Source organism: Falco punctatus, assembly GCF_963210335.1.
Source record: "Falco punctatus genome assembly, chromosome: 6".
NCBI lineage: Eukaryota > Metazoa > Chordata > Aves > Falconiformes > Falconidae > Falco > Falco punctatus.
Window position 1 is genome coordinate 50,650,900 of NC_137585.1, and position 25,967 is coordinate 50,676,866.

At 35.6% G+C, this 25,967-nt stretch overlaps 1 protein-coding gene across 4 annotated transcripts in view; it reads left to right on the forward strand.

The window, feature by feature from the left end:
• The window catches only part of PPHLN1 (periphilin 1), a 70,579-nt gene that overhangs the window by 12,612 nt on the left and 32,000 nt on the right, over nt 1-25,967 (forward strand). For 2 of the 4 annotated variants that reach the window (XM_080392130.1, XM_080392131.1), the window contains exons 6-8: nt 17,186-17,442; nt 21,143-21,225; nt 25,314-25,433. In XM_080392130.1, coding sequence (XP_080248256.1) covers nt 17,186-17,442; nt 21,143-21,225; nt 25,314-25,433 — 460 coding nt within the window. The remainder of the gene's footprint in view (nt 1-17,185; nt 17,443-21,142; nt 21,226-25,313; nt 25,434-25,967) is intronic. The other 2 variants (XM_080392132.1, XM_080392133.1) reach the window with 1 other exon arrangement.

Consider the following 25,967-nt stretch of genomic DNA (forward strand, 5'->3'; position numbering starts at 1 on the left):
GTTAATTTCTGCAAACACTTCTTAGTGTATACCTCAGGTTCCCATCCGAAATGTAAGGAATAATATTAAACAACAGGGCTGTAACATACATATGCCTGCAACGAAGCTTGATATGGGATTATTTGATATGATAAATAAAGTGCACAGGGTAGTGTTACAGTCAATATTTATGGCCAAGGATGAAGCTCACTTTCAATATTCAGACAAGAATTACTTGTTAGTTTAACTGAAATATTAGTGGTCTAATCTAAGAATGTCATCTCATGGCTGTACTTTTATATGCCACTTCTCAAGTTGTCTGCTATTATACCAGGCCTGTATTTCTGTATACTGCATCATAGTAGCTATCTCTATAAAACTATGGCTGTACCGTACAAAGATAAAGAAAAGTAAACAGTTAGCTACAGACACCAAACCTGAGCTGACAAGCTTGCTCAAAGCCTCACTCTTGAGGATGTGGCAAACTCACTATGAAGCTGTTAAGTAGCAATGGCGCTACAGGGCTACACAGTTTATTTGTCTGACTGTGATGATTTAGATATAGCATAACTATGTTATTACGTAACTTCACTGTAAAAAGAAACTATCTTTCATATCCCATAAGGGTCTTTGTGCACTAGAGTTCTCTCAAAATTGAATTACTGGGGCCAGAAGCAACAGTAAAAGGTTTTGAAAAATAGTAATTGTTTTATAGAAACTTGTGTAAAAATTCTTCCATCTTTTTCTCCCACTTTGGAAGAATCAGGGTTGTTTAAAGCTGAAAAACAACAGCAACAAAAAAGAATGAGAAGAGTACCAGGCAGTTTATTTTACACGGAACAAGAGTGACACCCAGTGGTCAAAAAGATTTTCTTAAATGCATCCTGATTTCTTCCATTTAAAATGTGAGGATAAAATGTCAGCCTGTTTTGTTGAAGGCTTGAAAAATGTGTTCTGTGATAGTCCCATCTGAGTCTTTATTATACATTTCAGGATATGTAAATGTTACACAACTGCAGTAACACTATGAAAGAACTTCATGAAGGTGCTTGGTCCAGTTGAGGCTATGGGCATGTATTTGCAGTTGAATGAAGCCCTACTGATTTATTATATAAATATAGATTAGCATGTCAGAAGTCTGATTTTACTGTTACTGTGCTCTTCTGTACATAATCTCAGATATAAAATCCTGTGATCAGAATGTTAAACAGTTGTTGAATTGCATGCTTTGTAAACTTAACTATGATTTTTTGCTGTCGAGCTATGTAATGATCTCAACAGATGAAATTGAAGTACAGTATTTGGTATATGTTATCTCCTGTGGTGAAAATGCTAATTACTTTCTATTTCTAATTACTTTCTATTTGCACTATAAAACATGAGGTTAAAAAATTATCATATACAAAAATGCTTTGTCTTTGGATATGATGAAGGTTACTTCGGGTGAGTTTTTCTGGAGTACATATAATTTATTATTTTTTTTTCCTCTGAGGTAGTAGAAGCAGATTAAGATTATTTTAACCAGAAGTACTTTTTAAAGAATTGAATGGAACATGGCCAAAACAAAGGTGTGAGTGTCTTTAGCTTCACAAACATAAGACTTACAAAGTTAATGGGTTTTCATAGTCAGTACAGTGATTATAAATATTAAAAATAATAGTTCTTTTATTGACAAATAATCCGTTTTCTTGAGTGTTCTTAAAAACTCATTCAGCAGCTAAAAAAGTGCTGTAAGAAGTTTTTTGTCGATGTGATGTTTAGCATTTCCTCTTAAGCATTAATCATTCACATTTTCCTGGTTTGAATTTTGGCAACTTAACTGTCAAAAAGTAGTTTCTGATCTTTTATTCTTTCCATTTTTCTTTCCCCATCTTTCTTTGGAGTGCTGAAAAGCATTACTCAAAATTTTCCCAAAGTAAAAGAAGCTGCTTATCTGGAATATAAAAAAATCCTTAAATGATGCAGAATTTTGGGAGGTGAAAGTTTCCTGTGTTGAAGAAACCAGCTGTTAGATTGCTGATGTTTCTTTTGTGGATTTTTTTGATTGTCTTTTAAGCTTCTTGTCTTTTCCTTAAAAATAGGAAGTGCATGCTTACTTCGCAGTTGCACAGCTGTGGCTTGAGCTGTGATGTGGCTCTGGATCAGCAGCAATTCTCCATGACTGATGAGAAGATAGTTGAGGTTCTATCACTTGGCTTAGTTGTCTTTTTTCCTTGCTGCCTTTCTTCTTGCAGTGATGTGCTCCGGTTTGCAAACAGATGTCATTTGCCAATAGTCTACCATTGAGCAAAGCATTATTGTTGCTTTTGTGCTTTCTGGACTGCTGTGTTCTTGAAAGTTGTTATATGTAAAAAAAAAAAAAAAAAAAAATTCAGAGGATGTGCTGGGCATAGAGTTCAGAATAAGTTCCCATCCCTTTTTTTCTTGTTCTGACTTAAGGGATGCTTGCTGGATTTCTGAATGCCAGGAACTGATGTGACTTCTGTAACCTTACAGTCATAGCTTGGTTTGAAGTGCCTCTTGGTTCAAGCCCAGTTGTTATGTATAAAGAATTGTACATCAAAGCTGAATCTTAGTTTGGAGAACAGAGAATTTTCTGCACACATAATGACGGTTTTAATGTCTTGGTTGCTGATGCTATGAGAATTGTGAAACTTGGGAATGATGAGAGGAGTAGAGATCAAGTAACACATGACTTCTTCGTACGTTTATCTTTTACTGATGTTGATCATTTCTGGGTCTGTGTTACTACTTGTCTTTAGTGATATATCACACTCAGTTATTCAAAGCACTTGAATTCTTTTATACATGTTAGATTTTTTGAAAAGTTGAAAGGAACTGTGCTGTTGAAGAACTCCAGTTTTACAGTATGGGCCTCATAGCAATGGATTTTGCATACAAGTTCATTTTTATAAAGTCAGATGAACTTTTGAGTGTGAAATGCTTTAGAAGACTGTTAGCTGTTGTTCACTTTAGTCATACCAAATTTTAATCCTTCTGAGTGCACAAAGCATTACTTCATGCTTTTTTTTTTCAGCCAAACTGAGTTCATAAGATGTGAAATATGCGAAACTTGGCAACTTAAGATGGGTAAGACTCATCTTCAAAGAGAAGTTACAAAATGACGCACTTGTAAATCCCAGCTATACATGCATTAAATTTGATCCTTAAAATTATCCGAGGTCCAGATTTTTGTAAAATGAGGATTGCTATATTTGAGACAAAGTACTGTGCATCAGTAGTAATGTCGGTTCATATAATACACTCCTGAGAAGTGGCTCACATAGGACATTTTTAATATCTCCTCTCAAGCTGTTGATCTGAATAAGTCTTCCTTTGTTAATGAAGGAAAATTGCTGCTATTACTTGTGTGGTTTTGTTTTTTGGTTGTTGGTTGTTTGTCTGTCCTGTCCCCCGTCCCCCCCCATGCCCCACATCCTGTATGAAATTAGGAAGTAGTTGTAGTACAGTCTTTAATACTAATGCATTTATATATATAAAACAGATCTGCTTGTCTGTGGAGTGCACAGGAAATACTTTGTAATAATAGAAATAATAAAATAATTTTGATGCTAGAAAGAAAACTGACAAAATATTGAAACAATTTTGAACAATGGTCTGTGAACAGCTAAGATTCACCAGTCAGTTCTATATTTTTTTTTTTGAAATCTTTTAAATCAATGGCATATTGCCTTTCCTTTGAAGATTTTATGTGGCTTTCTGAGTGATAAACGTGCAGTTACATCTTTAGGGTGGTAAAACATAATATACCCCAGTTTTTGTAGATGCATAAACCTTCACAGTGAGATTGTGTTTACCAAAGGCCATGGAGAAAATTGGCAGGAAAGTGTGGGATAGAAGCTGAGCAATCCTGGCTTTCTGATCTCTGCTTGAACTACCCTTCATTTAGTGATTAACCCTTTGCAGGTGCAGTATGTGATGACAAGATGTTCTAGAGGAGTGGTCTGAACATTGTACATTAAGAAGAAAATTGTTCTTTGGCAAGAATGGTTATTTTAAACCAAAACCGTTGATGGGCGAGTCTTCAGATAGAAGTTAAGGGTCACTGACTTGTCTCTCAATAAAGTAGGATTTAATATTCAGGGTTCAGATGTGCCATAGGCCAAGGCAGTTATCTTTACATTATCACTGTGCAATCACCTTTGAATTACAAGGGGTAGCTTATATGTTGGTTTTTTCCCCTCCCTGTATGTTTCTTTAATGAGTGAAAAACTGAACCTGGTTAAATATTTTATACTAATTTAAAACAGTGTATTATATTGAGGGAGGTCTTTAGGGCTTGGATTTAAACTTTCTTGTAATGTAAACCAATCTTTGTCTTGCTTATAGAATAGAAACAACCAAAGGGATTTATGAGATGGTGCTAAAAATGTACATAAGTGTGCTGTTCTGTTGCAATATTTGACAGGTCTTAAGGGACACCATACAAGAACCTCATTCTTCATTTAAAAACCTATGTGGAGAGAAATAAATATGGCAGTTACCCAAAGAAAATGTTCTTGCTTTTGACAGAGATTGATAAGCAGATTTCTAATCATATTCATTAACACATGCCTTTTTCTTTTAATAAATAAAATCTCTGCCAGTGTATTGAACCTCTCAGGTATTCACACAAACTACTAGAGTAACTTGTTTATTCATATACGAAATTACAGTTTCCTTATAGTAGGTCATTGTGGTAGATTCGTTATACCTGTCTACGAATCCAGGCAAGGACTTGTCTGTTGAAATCTTTAGTTCAGAAGACCCATTGTATTAGGCTGCTAGCTAAATTAGTTTACCTTGGCTTATGATATTTTTGGGGGGTGAAGAGGGGCGTTAGAACTTTCTGGAACAACAGAATAGATAACAGGTAAGAGTAGATTTTTGTTTACATTAAATATTTAGTGACTTCCTGTTATACTTCATGTCTCATGCTGCAGTCTTACCGATTCAGTAGTTGCTACATTTTCTTTGACGGCTACTTTTTGATCCACCACCTCTTTAGCTCTTTTGTGCTTGGGACAACTGGTTTGTTTGCAGTCAGATTTCTGTTTTATAATTTGATTTTTTTGTTACTTGGCTGATATTATAGATGTCTAATTCTATTACTAATGCTTTGGGTTCCTTTGGACCGTGGGTTTTTATTTTGAATGGGTTTTAAGAATGCAAATTTTCTCATGCAGCTACCACTTAGCATTTTAAGACTGCCCTGTACTGAAGGTGGTGTATAATTAAGAATATAGCCATCCACTATTGCAGGTCATTGCAATTGAAAGTAAAAAAGTTTCAATTCAGATAAATCTGGTTTTGTTGCTGTGATGGTTCTCTTTCCTCTATTTAACTTACAACCCAGAGACTTAAAACTACATATGTGGGCACTGGCTGTTTTCCTGCTAAGAATACTGCGTCAAAATAAGTTTCTGCTGTTATTTATGCTGGTGGGACTTGGTTTGTATCTAGAAATATACTAAGAACTTCTTCAAAGCTAGACTGCTGTCACTCCACTTCTGAAATGTTTGTCACTTGAGAGAATGGGGAGAAAAGGAGAGACTGGTGGATAGGGTTTCAACTGTAGAATATTTTTGCCTCACTCTATAATGTAAGAATAGGAGGAGGAAGTAAAAATTCATCTTATTTTCAACTGGATCCTTTGCACATTTCAGCTAATTATGGGGTTATTCTGTAAGGTGACTGTTGCTTTCACTGGCAGCTAGTTGTAGTTGTTCAGTGATTGCTGTTTTGAATAATTCGCCCAATGATTGACTGTGATCTTTATTGAAGGCCCGTTTTCTTACATTACTTTGTGGAATTTCTCATTCCAATTCTAAAAAAAACGTTTTCTCTAGAAAATTGCTTACTAATAATTTTGTTCCTTTTACAGGGTCTTGCAAAACTCTGGTTTAATTGTTTATGCAGTTTCCATCTCAAGTTGAGGAGAAGGAGTTTAAAGTAATTATATATGCTGTATTAATAATGTAAATTCTTTTTCTTTTGATCATTTCTCCTGAAGAGCTTCTGAGTTTAGTGCTAGTATTCCTGCCATTCAACTGAGACCCTGGAACCTCCTGCATGAGTCTGTGCTGTGATTTATTTTTTTTTTTCTTTTGTCCTTCTAGCTGGTGGGAGACTCCTTTGTTGCAAGTTACAGAGGGTTCTGGCTGTTCTGTTTCATTTCAAAATAATGTCATGGAAGCTTTGTTTTTCTAGTCAAAACATTTCAAAGTTTTTCATATGGGAATTGTCACATTAGTAGAACTACCCACTACCTGATTTTTTTTCTTTTTCCTGCTAAGCTTGTAAATATACAGCATCATGCAGTAGAGCTTACCCTTTATATGAAAAGTAGAATGGTTCTAAATCTTGGGTTTAAATCCTGCTGAAAGCCATAAGAGAAAACTGGATAAGCTTGTTTTTGAAAAGCATAATCAGAAATAGGTAATTTCAGTCTGATTATGTGTGTATGGTATTTATTATTCTTTGGTCCTTTGAAATGTTTCAGTTACATTTAAATATGGTCTGTATGTTGTGACTAAAGGATTGACAAAATATTGTTTGGACTAAAGACAGGTAGTATCTTCTCAAAGAACACTTTGCTATTCTTAAAAACCTAGTCTCAATTGTTGTTGAATAAGGAACAGCTAGGTAGTAAATTGAGTTGTAAACATTTATTTGATAAAAATTACAGTAAATACATTGAATTTGGTAACAAAAAGCCTAGAATTTCTCATGGCAATTCTCAACTGCTGTCATGCATTTATTCAACTTGCTTTTGATCCAGAGCTATGTTATGTTTTAAAGATCTATGACTTTTTGTGAGTACAACTGTTTCCTGCTGCAGTTTTTCTAAGAATGTAAATTGTCATATGAAATTGGTGTCATCATTATATTTTTTAACAGTGATTATTGCATGAGAACTGTTTACTACAGCTGTTAGTATGTTATGATAAACGTGTAAGGGAAAATTTGGTAATGTGTGCAAACTCAGTTAAATTTTGTCATAACAGATTTGTTGCTTAAAACTAAGTCACATTTTGGGAAAATGATTACTTTCTTATCAATGATCTTTACATAATGCTAATAAACTGTAAGGAGATCCTCCGTTTCCAATATATGATAGGGCAACATGCCTAAAGATTATATACCTTTACACTGTAAGATCTTGGCTAACACTTCACTTGAAAGAAGACTTGAAAAAGCAAGCTCATCTGATGCAGTTTTATAGCTAGCATTATAATCAGGTGGTAGATGGTATCAAACTAGCAAGTTAATGCTGTATTGGGAAATAATGAGGCAAACTCCCATGGGTAGCATATGATTATTCTGGAAAGGTTTCCTAACAAATATGTTGAAAAACAGCTTGGTACTGAGAGACAGTGGGGAGAGAAAAAGAAGGGAGTCTCCCTTCAAGTCCAGACAGCTACTGTTAAGATGGCATCTAAGTCAGTCATGTCAATGGCCAGCCAATGAATTGGCTTAATGAATGTAGTCATGGCTTTCTCGGGATGGGGAGTATTGTCAGAGGACTTGTACGTAATTTCCCTTAGGAAGACAGATTTTTCATTTGTTTGGTTCCAAGCACTTGTTATGTTTTGAATATACTAAACATTACAGGGAATTTAGTTCCCATTGAGAGAGGGTGGGAATACTAGGATACAGCAAAGGAGAGGAAAAAGTTTGGTGTTACAGGTAGCATAGACATCCTTTTGTTAAGCATTTTACTGCAAAGAGAAGGTTTTTGATACGCAATTTCCACCTACTGCTGCATTTGAGTGTATTATGATCAACACCTTAGGAAAAGTTCATCAATAAAGCAATTACATAATCTCATGCCATTGGTATTATTTTTAAAAAGTGATGCTGTTTTTGCATGGTAACAAATTATTCTCAATGCTAGGCTTGACATTTATTCAGGATATATGCATGTATAACCATACAAGGTTCTTTCCCTTGTATATGAAGCTTTGTAGTATTAGTTTGTGAGTTGATAAGAAATGTTTTTGTCAAAGTGGAACTCGGTGTTGACACCATGACATACACTTGTGTCAGCCAGATGTGGGAATGTCCTTCTCTTCTGAAATCTGACTTTGAACAGTTGCACGTTAAATGAAGTCCTACCTTACCTAGTCTACTATGCCTAATTATTTTTGGAAGTTATTTTTGAGAATGTGTTTATACAATTTGGAAGTAGAATGGGAAAGTTATTTTAATGAGTTGACTTACAGAATGGTTTTCGTTGGAAGGGGCCTTTAAAGGTCATCTAGTCTAACCCCCCTGCAATGAGCAAGGGCACCTTCAACTAGATCAGGTTGCTCAGAGCTCCATCCAACTTGACCTTGAATGCTTACAGGGATGGAGCATCTACAGCCTCCCTGGGCAACCTGTTCCAGTGTTTCACCACACTCATAGTAAAAAAAAAAAAAAAAAAAAATCTTCCTTATATCTAGTCTGAATCTACCCTCTTTTAGTTTAAAACCATTACCCCTTGTCCTATCACTACATGCCCTACTAAAAAGTCTGTTACCAGCTTATTTATAAGCGCCTTTGAAGTACTGAAAGGGTTGCAATAAGGTCTCCCTGGAGCCTTCTCTTCTCCAGGCTGAACAACTCCAGCTCACCCAGTGTTTCCTCATGGGAGAGGTGTTCCATCCCTGTGATCATTTTTGTGGCTCTCCTCTGTACCTGCTCCAACAGGTCTGTGTCTTTGTTGTGCTGAGGGCTTCAGGGCTAATGCAGTACTCCAGGTGGGGTCTCACTAGAGTAGAGCAGCAAACCAATTTGGGTTTGATGAAGTAGTAAACAATGTACATGTTCTACAGTTTTTATCTTACTAGATGCATTTTTTGGAAGAATTGTGTACAAGGATTATTTAATGCAAAAGATTACAGTAACAGGAGATTGCAGTGACAAGCAATGAATTGTCTTCAAAAACTCACTTCAGCTACTGTTAATTTTATCCGTTACTAATACTCCTTTCTATTTAACAGTATGCTGTTTTAAAAAATTATCTTTGCATCTACATTTATCTATCATTACAGCCAGAATATTGTTTTCAGTGTTACTTAGTTATGTATGTGTTGTTATTTTTGAGTCTTACTGATGCTAACTTTTAAGTACTATAAAATTCTGCCAAGGGACCTATTTTATTTATCATAAATAAATAACAGCAATGAATGCAGTAAGGAGACTGATCTTCCAACAGTAAAAATCTATTTCCACAGCAGTTTAAACCTATCTAAGTTGGTGCTGTGCCAGTTGTTCCCTCTCCCTGGTACTGTTTCAGGTGATTGTACTCTTCAGTGAGCTGGTCCTGCGTGCTAACTCACCACAGTCAATTAAATAATTATCTACCAGTTTGATTGCCTGTGAGAAAGTATCAATGCCAGGTTAGGCATGGAGTAGTAAAATGGATTCAAGGAAGGCCGGGAAGATTGCGCTTGTAGCAACATCAGTTTGAATCAGTATGACTTGTGGAGCTATGTTCTGAAGTTAACTGTTATTAAATCACTGAAATAACTGAAGACTGAAGACATACAGTAGTTACTGAAGGATTTTTAATAATGAATTTACCCAAGTAGCATGGCTTGTTTTTGTGTTAAATAAGTTCATATTTGTAATAGATAGGAAACGACCTAAAAAAAAAAAAAAAGGCAAGAGATATTAGTGTACATTATAGTGATTGTAAACTGTAATCAAAGTGAAAGAAAAAAGCAAACTGGGAACAAAAAGGTAAAGCTATGTAGCTGAATAATGTATAAGAGAAAATGTCTGTCTTAACTTGGGGCTTTGTGATTCTGAACAAACTACATACATGACAGGAACAAATGAGAGCAAACAAAGAAAAAACCTGGTTGTGGTACAATAAATTTTTTCTTCATATACATATAATGTCTTTTATCTTGAGAAATCCAAAAGCAGAGGTGGTTTGCTAACTTTTATTTAAATTTGTTATGCAAAAGTCTGTACCACTATTACAAAACTGGTGCATAAATGAATGAAACTTATTTGACCTAATTGTTTCAGGTCTCACTTTAAGAATAAAAGCATAGCAATTTGTGGAACATTTTTCTGATACAGAGAAAAAAGTGTTTTTCTGATTTATAGATCTCATTAAGGGATTTGGAAAGGGGGAGAAAACTAAATATAATACGGGTATTGTGTGACAGTATTACTGACATAAGGTATTACTGCTTATAAACTTCTTCCACAACTTCTTTTTCCTTTTGCAGCTTTTTATTGATAGGGTTAGAAAGTCAATCACAAGGGCTGATCAAATCATTATGTATTACTGCAGTATGCTACTTGTTGCTTTCTCTGACTAAAAGCCTTAAGAGCTTCTTTAGCAGATATTTCATGGTTCCTGAGTTCTATTTAAAAACTTTAAACGTATTCTTTGCGAAAAAGATTAGTAGTTTGCTGACATAAAATTCATTACGCCTGGAAAAATGTAGTGCAAAAATATATCCTTCTTCCTTTCAGGTCCTTAGTGTGTGTAATAGACAACTGCTTGCCTGCATTGAATTGCTTGACAAGCACTGAGTGTGAAGTAAAAACCAAAACAAACCCAAAGGAAACCCCCAAACAGCCCCCCACAAAACCAACAAAACAAAGAACCCCACTAGACATACACACACACCCCTTTCATTCAGAAACAAAAACATTATTTTGTTTTGAATTTTGGCAGAATAAGTTGTGTGACTCTAAACAGCATGTGTTTTCCTCTGCAGTCTCATGCCTTTTTCCATACTGATTAAGATCTTTAAAAATTAAAATTTATTTTAAATATTTCATAGAACTGTTTACTTGTGTTTCATAGTATGTTATTGACCACACGTGCTTGTTCTCAATACCTTTATGCTTGCTTTGGGGTAGTACTTGGGAATGTTTTCCATGTCCTATACCATCAATCCCGTGTCCTTTGGTAGCACAGGGAAACTTTCTGAAGTAATTTTCTCATGTGCTGGTCTCGGTGCCTGAGGCAGGATGACAGCAAATGTGCAACCACCTACTTAGGAAGGTCTGTCCCATTAGAACTTTCTCTAGAAGCAGTAATGATGACCAGTTTCACTGATCTGTTATGGTATCAGGAGAAAAAAAAGAAAGAAATATGTGAAGATCCTGTATCATGCCTCCTGTCTTCCTTCCAATTTTAAGCTTGTCTGTTGAGATACAAGATTTGAATGGTTTCCATTTTGAATTAAGTCTATTTAGGATTTGATTCAGTTGGTACTATATTGAGAAGTTTTTTCGTTGAACTAGTTACCTGAACTGCTTGACTGTTCTGGGGTGACTGTGCAAGAAGTTGAGAGTATGAGATCCAGCCCAACGATAGTGTCTGTCAGTAAATATTTGATCGGGGAAATTCTGTGTTGTTGTAATTGTTGTAGCTGTTAAAAGAAATTGTAACTTGGTCATCACTTCATGCCAATACACACTTTGGAACTTCAGTCCTATGATTTATTTTCTATTGCAGAGAAATTGCAGGGACTTAGCCCTTGTTTTCAAAAAGAAAAGAGGCCAAGATCACATGCATTTGAATGCAATTATTTTGTCTAATTTGCTCATGGTTTGTCTAATAAACATATTTTATCTTTATTCTGCATACAGTTGTATAAAGCTGTTTGCTCTTAATTCTTTGGAACTTAAATCTGTGTTTTTCTGGACTCGTAACTCTTTCTTTTTTCTCTGTCCTTATCTGTATGCTTGACCATACAGAAAGAGAGTTTGTGTTTAAATATACTTTTATTGTGTATGCTTATCTTCCAGCAAGTTTAGTGAAGTACATTATTGATGACAGTAGAAAAGAGGGTACTTTTTACTAAGGATAAAGAGGAGTATGATCTGATCTCCAGTTTTAGCTGGGTACATCGTTTTACTATTCAATTATAGGACACAGAAGCATTTCTCTCTAATGTTGCTGTAATACTCAAGTTGTCTAAGTTTTATTCCCTGATCTGTTAAGATGTCCCCAAGGTTGGGGGTAGATGAGTTTGGTAGCTTTTATATTGAGTGAGGTGGACAAGTGGCATCAGTGTGGGGGTTTGGTGTTTACGTATGGTAACTTCAATAGTACCACATGCAGCACAAAATTTGTGAAGCATTTATATATTTTTAATTTTTTTTTGTACGTGTAGTTATCCTCCTGTACATGAGATTGCCACTGTTTTGCAATGCCCTTGCCTTTTTAGCCTTCCTGCAAAAAGTCATTAATAGGATTACATTGACTGGTCCTACTTACATTAATTTCATTTAAAGCAAATGCAATTATCACTTGCAAGTACTGCAATTACTTGCTTAGCCATAAAACTTTGAAAATAAGTTGTCCTAAGAAATCTGTTGTCATTTCAAATGTTCAGATGAAAGCCGATGGAACCAGATGCAATTACTTCTGTCTACTATGCTGTAATTCACTGCATTGTTTTAGCTTATGGTAAATGAGCATAAAGATCTTTGGACAATAATAAGATTAAAATAAGTCTCTAAAGTGGAGTTAAAGTAAACAGTTGGTTTGTTGCACAAACGTGTACTGCATGCTTTGGAAAGAGAGGGAATGAGTTTGGGGAGAGAGGATGGTGGCTGGAATCTTCCACAAGTTTGAAGATGTTAAGAGTAGAGGTGTTCTTGACTCTTCGTGTTTGCTTTTGGAATGTTTAAGACAGCAAATCTTTTGAGAAACTTAGAGGTCAGGGGTGTAGTATATTTTATTAAATGTTTTCTACATCATCTCAGTCACGTTGGTAGCTCTGTTAGTCTCTGCACTGTCCTGACAACACAAAAGGATTTTTTTTGTTTCACTTTTCCTTCCCCTTCACTTTGCCTATGTATTATGAGACAGTGTATTGAGTTAAGAAGCGTAGTTCAAATCTTGTTTATTTCTTTACACTGAAGTCTGGAGTCTTAGGAGATATGTATAATTTCCTGAATTTGTTTATAAAATGGTGTGAGATACTTTTTAGGCAAGGTTAGTAATAAGCCCAGGCCAATAAATTGAATGTCTACCCCCTTTGACAAGAGCAATAATCTTTCTCAGATGGAAGGGGTCACATAAACTTCTCTGTTGACTTTTTATCTAGGTGATAGGCTGTGCTTACCTGTTTACTGAAAGGACCTACAGTTTTGCCTCCACAGCAATATGCTGTTGGTTGCCAGTCTCTTTGGTGCAGCATCAAAAGCGTGAGTTACGTCCTCTATGGCTGGACCACATCGTAGGTTAATGTTTTAGTTGAAAAGATGGATGTCTTGGCATGTAGAAGTCAAGAGAGAACTGTAGGAATGAAATACTGCACACAGTTGCCCAGTAGCTTGAATACAATGAGAGCAAAGTAAGATTCCACTTGCAGTATGGGCAAAAGTTTTGTTTGTATATGATGCGCTTTCATGTACCCAAGTACACCTCCGTTCTCAGGCATTTCACATCTAGCAAGTGATTGAATTTTGCCTTTATGTACTCTTAAAGTACAAAACTGACACACCAGTTTGTGTTAGTCTTTGTTTCACATAGCTTAAGTTGTACCTCTCCCTTTTGTAAATTAGAAGGATTCCTGTAGCCCTCATTTTCCCTCAGCATTGCTGCTGAATGGTTTTCAGGGCATAAAAGGGCAGGGAGGGACGAGACCAGAAGTACTCTGTGTGGTAGTGGTAATTTAGGAAAGGCAGTGTCTCTGATCCTTTGACAACTGAAAATCTCCCATGTTGTATTCCCTTGGTCTTCTGCTATTCAGAAAGCCCTACCTTTGCCTATTCTGTATTTGTGCTTTTTCCCCTGGGAATCTGGAACTGATGTTTAACTGAAATAATTCTCAGGCTTGTGCTCTTCTCTCAGCTGCCCTTGGTGGATGGTATATCAGGGTATGGCTGTTTACTTATAAAATTGCAGGAGCTCATCCAAGATTATCCCCTTTGGTCAAGTTTCATGGAGGTTAAAAATGCTAATGCTTTTTTTGTTGTAATACTGCTGAAAACTAAATTGTGCTTTCAGGACTAAGTGTGAGATATGAATACAAAGTATAAAGATAAGAGGAATTGTATATAAAAGGGATTAATCCTATATTTGTTATTAAGGGCACTAGTTCTATTTTAAAGTTATGGCCAAGCACAAAATTTTGCATCTCTATTAAATATTGTCCCTGCTCAATAAACCTTTTGAGTATGTGTTGGAATCTGAAGCATGTGCTTAACTGCTTTGCTGAATTGAGGCCTTCATTACCAAATTGCAGGTGTATGTTAGCTTAAGTATTGAAGGAAAGAAGAAAAAAAAAAAAAAAGTAAAACAATCCTTATTTTGTTCTGTTTGCTATATTAATGCAAAACGTCAGAAATGCTGTACTGTTGTTGTCTGAAACAGATTTAATACTGTTAATGGCTTGAGTTTTCAGCATAAGATAAGATCCAGTTAAGAATTACATGGAATGATGAAATGACAATATAAGAAATGAAAGAGTTTCTACTTTTTTATGCATAATGTTATTGTAGAATGAGGCTTTAAAATGTTTTCCTGTTTAAAAGTGTGTTTCAATGATATTTTGTAAATTTACAAAATTCTTATGTGGATACTAGAGCATTTATTATATGTGTGCAATAGCTGGGGCTTTGTAAAGGTTTCCATAATAAACTTCTCTGTATACTAGTGCTTAATAACTTGGTCATAAAAACGTGTTTTGGGCATAAAAGTGATGTACTGGTCTGCTAGAACACTTGTGCTTCTGGTCTGCTAGAAAACTTGTGCTTTAAAAATAAATGACATTATTTAAAGAGAGAGATTTAGAAGGAAACTGAAGAAATAATGTGTTGTACCTAAATCATTCTTGATAAATATTTGATCTGTATGTTCTTTAATGAATAAACCCCAATTAATTAGACAAAATACTTCAGTGCTGAGCTAATCTTTCTAGTATTCTTAGAAAAGTTTGAACTTTTGCTTTAAGTCTGTTGCTACATAAAATGTTCATACATGTAATGTAGATAAAGCGTTAGTTCTCTATTTTTCAGCTACATCTCGTATGTTTGAGAACTCGACTGGCACCTTTTAGATACTTTTTTATTCCTAAATTTAAGTGGAAAAAGGGGTTTGAGTGTTTCTTCATTAAACATGTTTTCTCAGTCTCTGATAATTTCAGTTATTTCCTTCTGAAAAATCTCCCATTAATCTACACATATCCTAAAGAGTAGTGGCCGAAGGTGGGTACGTTGTTGTTAGGCCCTTTAAGAAAGTAGGATTATCCTTCGGTGTATTCTAGGGTGATTCATTCTTTGATGTAAGTATCTATACAATGGCTACTGTATAGAGGCTATTTAATAGAGTACTGTTTAGTGATTCCTTAATTGCTTCTTTTGCTGGCTCACTTGGGAAGAAGAAAGCGTAGCAACAAATAGAAGAAGAAAAGATGTTTAGAAAGGAAATTAATATTGGGTTTTAGCACACCTGTTAAGATACAAATCCATGTAACATTGTCTTGTATCAGTTTTGGTATGCAGACCTGTAAAATATCTTTTTCTGTAAGATAACTAAAGGCCTGTGGTCTGTTAATGGTGAAATAATTATTTAATTGTAAAACCTGGCTTTGCTTCACTGGCATTTTACTGAAAACCAGGGTTACTGAGAGCTATTGATTCATACTTTAGTTCCATATGAAAATTTTCAAAAGAAAGATTTTTCTTTTTGTTACTATTTTCCTGATACTATATTCCATCTGGAATGGGAGAAATAAGCTGAAGGATTGTCTATATTTTTACTGGATATCCTCCCACCTCAGTGATTTTTTCTGTTGCAGAATAACCCGAATGTTGCTTGTGGGATGTTTGTGCTCTGAAGCAAACCACTCATGCAAATGTGCTTTCCATGCAAAAAAGTAACTCAGTGCTGTATAAAACACGTTGATGTAATAGCATTTGTATTACTGTGGTGGTACCTGTGTGGTTGCAGTAGTCCAAAACACCTTTGGCACACTGAAGTCCTTTGTTAGCTGTCACAAATGTGGGCCTGTAACATGCTATAGGAATTGTACACTAGAGGGCTTTTTTTTTCTTCATCAACATAAAATTAGCTATAGCTACACTGTGCAAAATAAGACCACCAGATCTTTGCTCGTCACTGTGAGACCTTCCCTTATTTAAAATATTGGACTATGATGAGAAATAGAGAAAAACAATGAAATAAGGTACATCCTGGCTTACTGTAAATGCTACAAGTCTTTATTTTTGCTTAGCAATACTATGGAGGAGCTGAGAAGTACTTGCTTCTCTTAGCAATGTGTCTTCTGACCCAGGCAAGTGTCACAAGTCTAGATTCAGTAGGTGCTTGTGTGTTTGCTAGCTTTGAAATTCTTCAGGAAAAGTTCAATTTGATACTGTGTTTGTGACCTTTACGTATATATGTATATTAATATAATTTGCAGGTAACCAGGATGTTTGGGATATGGTCTGGAGTAACAATATATAAATTTAGTAGAAAGTTTTGATGTTTACTAGGTTATGGTTTCAAATCAGTTTGGTTTCATACAATAGGGAGTGTGTGGCATTTTACAGTAAAAGTTCAAAATGAATATTATGTATTGTGAAAGACAGACTTTTTAGTATGTATAAATATTCATATTTTCATTCAAGGTTTGACCTTGGGTGGTTACATAGGCATGAGGATAGATATTCTGCAGTTTTCTTTTTGTTCTTGCTGTTTATAAACTGAAATCCCTCAGTGATATTTCCCACAGCAAGCTGTGTGAAATCAAACGAGGGACATGGTCCCTTGAAAATAAGGGTAAGAGAAAAATAGAGTTGACAAACGGTGAAATACTGTGAGCAATATTTGCATATGCATTTTTAGCTCTTGTAAATTAAAGCTTAATTTCCGTGTGGAGTGAATCTGAAGAAATAAAATACAGGAGTCCCAATTTCTTGAATGTCTCTTTCTCTTACGTAAATTATAGCTGTATATCAAGAAATAGAAAGGAATTGGCTTTTAGTGATGAAGTAGTTGAATGAAATCTGAAAAAAATTACATGCATACACATGTTTTTCTACTTTCCTACTTGTTTTTCATTCATTGCCTAGTACTCAGCGCTGAAGATTGCAGCTGTGTCCAGCAGATAGATGACAGCTAACCTATTTGTGTGTACCAGACATAAAATGTTGCCGTTGTATTATCTATTGCTGTTCAATGAGCACTGGAAGAGCTAAACAAGTAACTTTTATTTTTCGGTTTTCTTCAAAGGGACATCAGAGATGGTTTCAGAAGAAAAAGCTTCTATCCTTCTCATTACGTGAGAGAGCGATCCCCTCATAAGAGGGACTCTCCTTTCTTCAGGGAATCACCAGGGAGCCGAAGGGATTCTCCACACAGCAGATCTGGCTCTAGTGTCAGTAGCAGGAGCTACTCTCCTGATAGAAGCAAAACCTATCCTTTCCACCAGTCCCAGCATAGCAGAAGTATGTCATCTTTACATAAAAGAAATATTTCTTCTCAGCAAGGTAATGCTGGATTAATGATGAGAACTGGTTAGTGAGGTGAAACTCACTGTATAAACCCTTTTTCTTTACATGCTGTCTTTTACAATGAGAAGACTAGACAATTTGTACTAATTATGTGTTGCCTGCTCCTTGGTTTTTTCATTGTGTACTCTGTTCCCTTACCTGTTTCATGTGGGAGATTGTAGGTGTTATTTCAGTAGCAGCTCTAGACTGACTGTAGGAGTTTCAGCTGCACGGTTTTATCTAGTAGCATATGTTATTTTCCTTTTAGCATCAACTGCTTCTCTTATTTCTTTATGTGCTTTATTGAATTCCCTTACAGGAAACTTTGCAGTCATCTATAGCAGATGAAGACTTTTATTCCTGCAACCAGAGCAAAAGAGGGATTAAAGAAAGTTGGAGAAATTAAAGTGCATACTGCTACTTGTTACATTTTCTGTAAATGTTCTTAGAACTATATTATTAGAGTTTTGAAGCTGGTGATTTTTTTGCAATTTCATCTCATTGTCAGATTCCCTCTAATCGTGCTTTCCTCAGTGAAACGTGAAACCAATCTCATTTGAGTCTATACTGTGTATGTTCTGACTTTTAAAAGCTTGGCTGTTAATCTTAACCAGAAATTTAATGAGTCATCCGTTTTGAAAATATTTAAGGTTTTCCTATTTGAATAATTTGAAACAAAAAAAAAGAGGCAAAATTGCTTTTTTTAGTAGGCTACAATCTTGGCCACTGCTATTTGTACAGCCTATGTAAATTAATCCAATTTGATTGCCCTTTCTGCAAACACTTTCTAGTAAACTATATAAACCTACTGTTCATTTTGGCAGCTTTTTAAAAATCAATTAGATTTTTTTTTTAATTCACTGATAAGCATATTGTCTGTTTCTGGATTGGCACACTGGACCGTTATGTAGCACTTCTTGCCAAAAAAAGGTCTTGTGGATATTTTTTTAGTTAACACTGTTTAAATATTGAGAAATCATTTCACTCTTATAAGAGTACAAATTGTCTTTCTAGCTCATCATTGCAATTCTTTTAACATTTTGAAACAATACTCAGTGAACATGAATTCCTCTAAGTGTAGGAAAGGAAGAGAAAAATATGATGTTCAGTTATATTTGTAGGAGTGTTGTAGGTGTGCAGATCGCAATTACCAGGAACCGGAAAAATTGTAAGGAACCATATAAAATTTTGGAATGTTTCAGGTTTTTCCTAAAACTTTGCGCTGACTTCAATCACATTTGTAGTATGTTGGCAGAATTACTCAAACAGTAGCAGAGGTAGCAAAGTAGAAGCAGACATCTTCACAAACCAGAAAGGATGCTGGTTACATTTAGGCCTGTGGTTTTTGTGATTTCTTTCCAATTGCGTGGAAAACACCTCTTTCCATCATCGTTAAATCAGTTCTAAGAGACCACATGGCTGGACTATTGCTTTATAACTGCCTGTTCACTGGAAAATAGTACTAGTGAACTGTTCCTCTAGGTAACTGAATTAAAATGACCTATTCAGAATGTATAAATGGCTTAAATAATACTTTTAGAATTGTGTTTGATTTGTCTTAGGAAAGCTTATATGTTACATATTTAAAAGAAACATAAAGCGGGACATACATATGTCAGCAGCACATTTTAGTCTGTACTTAAATGGGTTTACAATATGTGAAGTACATACTGTTTCATGCAGAACTTACAATACTGCATCTTTATTATAGTGCTGTTTAATATCATGCTGCTGTCTGAATCAGTTTGGCCTCATGACTTCCACTGAAGGAGGAATATCCCATGCTCTCCAGCCCTTTATAAATTAGAATAAATACAGGATTTGAACAAAGACAACTTGGGAGGTGACACATAAAGCAGCTTGGTAAAGTGAGGGGAAGGGCTGATGGGAAAGGACAGGCATTCAGCTGTGGTGGCAGACCATGGAGAGAAGCAGGGTGGTACTCCACCTGCGGAGTGCTGCGCTGAGGAGGTGAAAGAAGGCAAGTAGTGGAGCTTGGAAAGCATCGTGTTCAATTTTATAGGTAGGGCTTGCTGATTCAAAATAGCCACACACGTTCAGAAAAAAATGCCCTAATGTCTCCAGGTTAAATGGTGGATTTTCTCTCTGGTTAATTTTGAGTAATTCACTGCCACTTGTATCAGCTGTTTCGTCTGTTCAAGCGCAAAAATATAATCCACTCATCTGAGACAATCTTTAAAGAACCCAGTGTGATGTAGGAGGCAGAGTTAGAGGAGTATGTAAATTTAAAAGGAGGTGGCTTATCCATGAGGCTGAAAAGCAGGTATCACAGGAGCAACACTCTGGTGTTCCTTGGTGGTGTCAAGGGAGGCGTTCTGTCTCCCATGCTTTGGGGAGTGTGACAGATTAAGGCATGATTACTTCTATCCTCACGTTTTTGGTTTTGTCATATATATTTATGGGAACTTTTAATTTTTAAATTGGAATACTTGCTTTTGCCAGAGTAACTTCCCCAGCTATTTTCAGTAGCATTTTCGAAAGATGGGGTAGCTGGGAGGATTTTGGTGTGGGTTAGTAAGACTTTCAACATCGTAGCAGTAACTGGCTTGCCTCTAATGAGTGTAGAGGTGAGCAGCTGTTTGATCTTTGCTTTGTATTAAGTCTATGCTATACATATGGTATGAAAATGTGGGCAAACAGTAGAAGACCAACCTTTCAAATACCTCTTAAACATTTCATATTGTTAAAAGTATGCATTTTGCATAGACTTTTCCTTACATTTTTTGTGTAGGTAGTGGTATTTTAAAATACACAACACGATGCGGTCTTATGGCATCAAGTGAAAAAAAGAAAATAGCTCAGCTCTAAAGAGTGAGATGCCGTGTTTGCTCTTTATTGTTTTGATCATTAAAGCCGTATTTGTTCACAGTTACACTAAAATAATTTATATCCTAATTTTCATAAGTATTTGACAGACTTTTAAATTCATCCCTTTCTTAACTCTTGTATTAATACAAATTTAATGGAAGCCAAGGTAAGTCTATATTATTTTCCATTTGTGAAGAGTCAACCATGTCCCAGTGAATGTGAATAGTTAATTTAGGCCTACTGACAACACGTTTGCTTTTCATACTTACCTTTTGCAGCATGTAATCCATGCACCACAGGTTGAAAACTAGTAGTTTACACTGCAGTGAGTTCTGCTGCTGCAGGCTGCCTGTAACCTATCTGTGGTAAGGCTGTGCACAGGCTGTGATTAGCACTGTGAATTTGAATTGTCATTATACCAATTCTAGCTCTTACAAGACGAACACTGATAATACAAAGAGCATTTAGCCTGTGGTTGCTACAATATAGGACTGTTTCCCATGGCAGAGTTTTTCAACATACTATGGCCTGCTAAACCAGTTCCTACACTGCCTGGTTTCCTCAAGTGATTGACTGGTGTCTAATATTCCACCTGTTTATATTATTACAGGAATATTAAAGAGTAGAACCACATTGTCTTGCCAAATCATATTGATATGCCATTTCAGTTAATGTTGAAAAAAAATGTAAAACGGCTTCTCTCTTTGTAAAGAGGAGAAAGTGTTATCAGTGTTTATTAGATGGTGGAGCTTGTAGATTTCATGTCTCACTTAAGCGACTTTCACTGCAATTTTTCTAGACAATAAGTATATTTTCAACATGTATCTGTAATACAGCTTTACAGTCATTATTTTTTTCTTAATTGTAGGTAAAGAGAGGACTTCAGTTCAATCACTGAAAACATCAAGAGATGCATCACCTTCAGCCTCCCTAGCAGTACCCTCATCAAAGGTGAATTTTTTTTTCTAGTAGTTCTCACCCTGGTTTCAGATTGCTCATTGTTATTGGATGTTTTCCGCAGTTTGAAGGAGTTACTATATGCAGCTGTTAAGGAAAGGGCATCCTGAATTGCTCTGCAATCCAGCAGATAGGATAAGTTTCCCTTATCTGGCAGGAAGGTGCTGATAATGCTGTGTATCTAACGATGACACTGACAAACCGTTTTGTTCTGTCTCATTTTAGGAGAAAGAGAGTTCTGTATGTATTTAAAATTGTGATTATCCAAAGTCTAGAGTGTGCTAGAAAAGGAATGACAAGGAGAAAACACTGCGGAAGCAGTTTTGAGGAGCAACAGATCTATTGAACAGGCCTGTAGTTGCACTGAACAACATCCTTCAGTGATTCCTAAGCTGGACTGGATTTGGAAGCTGGTGAAGTGCCTGACTGACTAGGAAGATAATGTGAATAGCAGAGTTGACTCTGAAGCAGGGCTGCTCAAGGATGTGTCAAGAATGATAGCATTTGCTTGGGAAGGGAGTCACTTTGCAAGGATAGTTTGGTAATGTTGTTTTATATTCTAAATGATGCTTTTTTAATTTCCCATCAAATCTTGTGGGCTGAGCATCAACTACATAACCTTGCTAATTAGTTAAAATGGACAGGCTAATAAACACTAATGAACAATCAGCGTTCAATATTGTTCTGGCTGTCCTGTGGCAGCAAAAACATTTTCACATCAGACTGCTTGCCTGTAAATTATATTTGAGGTTAAAATTAACACAGGACTATTTTCTCTAAATTGTTGAGAAATACTTTAATGAAAAATAAAGAAACAATACATTATATTGTTCTAAGTGAATAAGGGCCTATTAAAAAGTAGCATTTACCCTAAACAGCATGGTGTACTAGCCTGGTTCTTGAGGTCTTTTTAATAAAAGCAGTGGAATGCTTAAACAAAAAACAAAGGGGAAGAAAGAAAGGTACTTTTTGTTGCGAGGTGAGACTGAAGGAAACAATTAGGTGGGGAAAAAAAATCAGGCTTTGGTTGTGTTATGTCATTCAAAGTACTTATCCCTTATGCAGCTCTTTTAGAACTGCTGTGCTAGGCATTTACTAATTGCCTGTGTCCTTAAGGAGGGAGGCAAGTGATACATTTTCAGTATATGTAAATAAGGAAAGTAAGATAAAAGCTGTTATTTACAAGTTACACTTCTTTGGATTATAAAATAAACTTTAAGATTGGTTCGCCTACTTTGCTTACAGACTCAGAACATTACAGCTTGATACCAAATCCGTGCTTAACACAAACCTTTGAAAACACAGAGATGTTGCAAAATCTCTTGCTTTTGTATTAATACATAGTGTGAGCTTGCATATAAATTATTCTTTAAATGTTTTGCTTTCTTTTTCAGTCAGGTCTGATCTATGCTGTATTGGTTTTTTGCCAGCAGTTCACATATATCTGCTGGCAGTAGGTATCTACTTGATCCAAGCTACGCAAAATGAAATTCTGTTTGATGGAAACTGTTTCCCCAGACAACACAAATACTTATTGGGTATGCATCAGCTGCAGAAATGGAAGTAGTTCAGTGACCTTTTATTGCTTTTATCTTGAAGTCCCAATATCTGCTTGTAACATACTGTCTTGTCAGGGGAGCTTCTTGGGGCGATGGCTGGATTACACTGACCAGTTAAGTTCTACAAGTGCTTCACCAATACAGAAATATTGACAGAAAAAGTCATAGCAAAACATTAACATCTCTAGGGCCAAGGTCTTACAATCTACTGAGACTTGAGACATGAGTTATCTATTTTATAGATTAAAGGAGATAAATAATAATTTAGAGCATTGAAAATTAGCTTTGAAATACTTACAAAGTTATATGCTTCCACAGCAGTATCTCTTTTCACTGTAGTAACTATATGCAAATCTGAAAAGGTATTCTTATCTGTCTTGTAATTAATTTTTTACATATTCATGCATGTGAATTAATACATGTTGGTGTTATCTGATCATACCCACCTGTTTAATTGACTATGGCACAAAATCTTTTGTATTTTTCTTTAATAGCTGTCTGAACTGCAGGCCTTGGAGGCTGTATCCAACGTAATTAGAGCAAAAGGCAGATGTGTGAGACAGGAAAGCTTTCCAACAAAGATAGCAGAAAACTGACATGTTTTTGCTGTTCTCATGTTATGCATAAGCTAAAAAAAAAAGACAAAAAAAAAAAAAAAAAAAAAAAGACACCTCCGTTTTGAGGCAGGTAGGGAAATCCAGTTGTGTTTTACAAGATATACTAGGTTTTTCATTTCTTGCAAGTTTGCAGCCTAAAATTAAGTTTAGTGACATGGAATTAAAACAGAATTTTTGCTGTGTTCCAGTAGTTATACTAGAGTGCTTAGTTTCTGTTTAAGGCTCGTTGGAAATACTGTAGGTCATGTGAGATTTTCTTTATTTCATTTCATGCAAAGCTGACTCTTGGTGACAAAGATACTGGTCTCTTCTTTTTCTTAGTATTGGCCAGAGCTACAACGGAGGAAAGGGAGAGATTCATAATAGAACCACAGTACAAGATTTTTTGGCAGCTAGGGAAAAGTCAGGTTAAAGGTAAAAATCAGGCATGCTGTGGGGAATAAGAACATTGGGGGAAAAAAACCTGGCAGCAGGTAGTTTGTAATGAGATTAGCGTAAGAATAATTGTGTAGTTTGGAAAGGTAGAGATGGGCTAATTATTCTATGAATTATATTACCCCTTTCTTTTAAGGACCCTCTTCACACCCCTGCATATTGAACTTTGTCACCTCCTGACTGCTGATTATAATTCTTTAATTTGCAATTATAGAAAAGAGGGATTCCTATTTAAACATTGTGTTGTACTTCTCTTCTGGATTCAGATAAAGGTGGTGTCTTTGACACAGAATCCTGGAAGGGTTCAGTCAATTTTATAATTGTGCCATGCTACAGCACAAAGAGATGTTTGGATATTATTTTATTTCAGGTAAGCACAAAAGGTCTGAAAATGAAGCAGTCTTTTTACAAGTCACAGTTACTTGCTTCTGCTGGTCATTTCTGTAATTTAAAATAAACTAATGGTAAGAGAGGGGAGTGTTGCTTTTTTTTTTTGTTTGTTTGTTTGCTTTTTTTTGCCCACCTGTTTGCTAAGATGGAACAGGCATTGGTAGAAATTATGAAAACCTTTTTCAGGCAGTAGGATTTTTGTATCTTTTTCGTATATCTGTCTTAGTGTTGTAGTTTTTAATACTAGAATTGTACAGATTCTTAAATGGATTCTTCTATATGTGTAGTTGATTCAAATGAAATGCCCACATAGTGGTAACAGGATTTATAAAGCTAGCCATTCTTAAACTGGTTTTGTTATGTGGGTATTTGTCATTGTTTGTTTGTTGCTCTGTTAATAGAAGCTAAATTGTGTTCTTAGAGAGAAATCAATTTTAAAGTATTTGAGTGTTTCATCTGGAAAGGTAGGTTAAAAGTCCATAAAGCCATGACTGACTCTATTATAAATGATCAACGTTCCCCCAAATAAAAAATAATGAAATTTAATACAAGCAGCTCTGATCATTTTAAAGTATGTATAAAATAGATTTTGTCCCTAATTAGCTTAGGTTTTATAATCTACACAGTATTTAATAGTTTAGTTTAGTTACAATCTAATAATTCTCTCTGAATCTCACTGATCTCACTGAATTATTAGATCACTCCATGCATGTATCCAACTTCTTAGTGCCCATTTGATCCAAGTCTCTTTAAACTCAAGCGATCTCAATTTTTCTGTTATCTCTCTCCTGTGAACTTTATTAAGTTGGTTCTGAAAGTATAGTGCTTTTTTTAACATTTTACTGAACTTTATTGATTTATCTTTCTTTCTCCCCTCTTTTTCTTTTTTTTCTTCCTTTTTTTCTGCTCTCTCCCCACCTGCTTTTCTTTTTAAAGAAATCAGGTAATGAAATAGCTTCAGCTTCTGTATTTCCTATTTTAAAATGGTTTGGGGATCTGATTAACTATTTTAGTTTTGAAGATCTTTTGCCATGTGTAAACCTATTTTGTGTTAAACTTTGACTATAATGTTTTTGTACAGGCCTTGGATAAGAGCAACAGACTATCGGAAAAGGAACTCGCAGAAGCTGCAAGCAAGTGGGCTGCTGAGAAGTCAGAGAAGGCCGATGAAAGCAATTTACCTGAAATAACAGAGTATGATGTAAGACGGGATTATTTATTGTTTTATTTTAAAGTGTTACAACAATAGACTCTTGTTTTTCTGTACTCTCCTGAAAGGCACATTTTGTAAGTCACCCCTGAATTTGTCTGCCTGTGCTATTAAATGCTTGTTGAAAGGGATGGAGTGGGAGAGTAAAGACTTGTTATTTTTTTATTTATTTATTGGGGGTGGGGAGTGGGGTGGTGGAGAAACAACCCCAAAACACAACAAACCCGAACCGCAAAAACAGAGTAGGTTTTGTTAGTATAATTTGAATTCATGTGACAACTGACAAGGTAAGACTGCAGCTCTCCCAGTGATTCTCCAAGGAACTCTTGCACTGGTGTACGTCTGTATGCCTACTGAGCTCCTAAAAATTAGCAAGGGACTTCTACGTCAAAATATGCGTGTACAAGTAAAACTTAAGACTAGAAAACAATCTCTGGTTTATTGAATTCAGTTCTGTGCCATGTCAGCCTGCCATGTTCTGTATTCTTTTTTTCAGAAAGCAGTCCTCTTCTATGTTAAAAATTA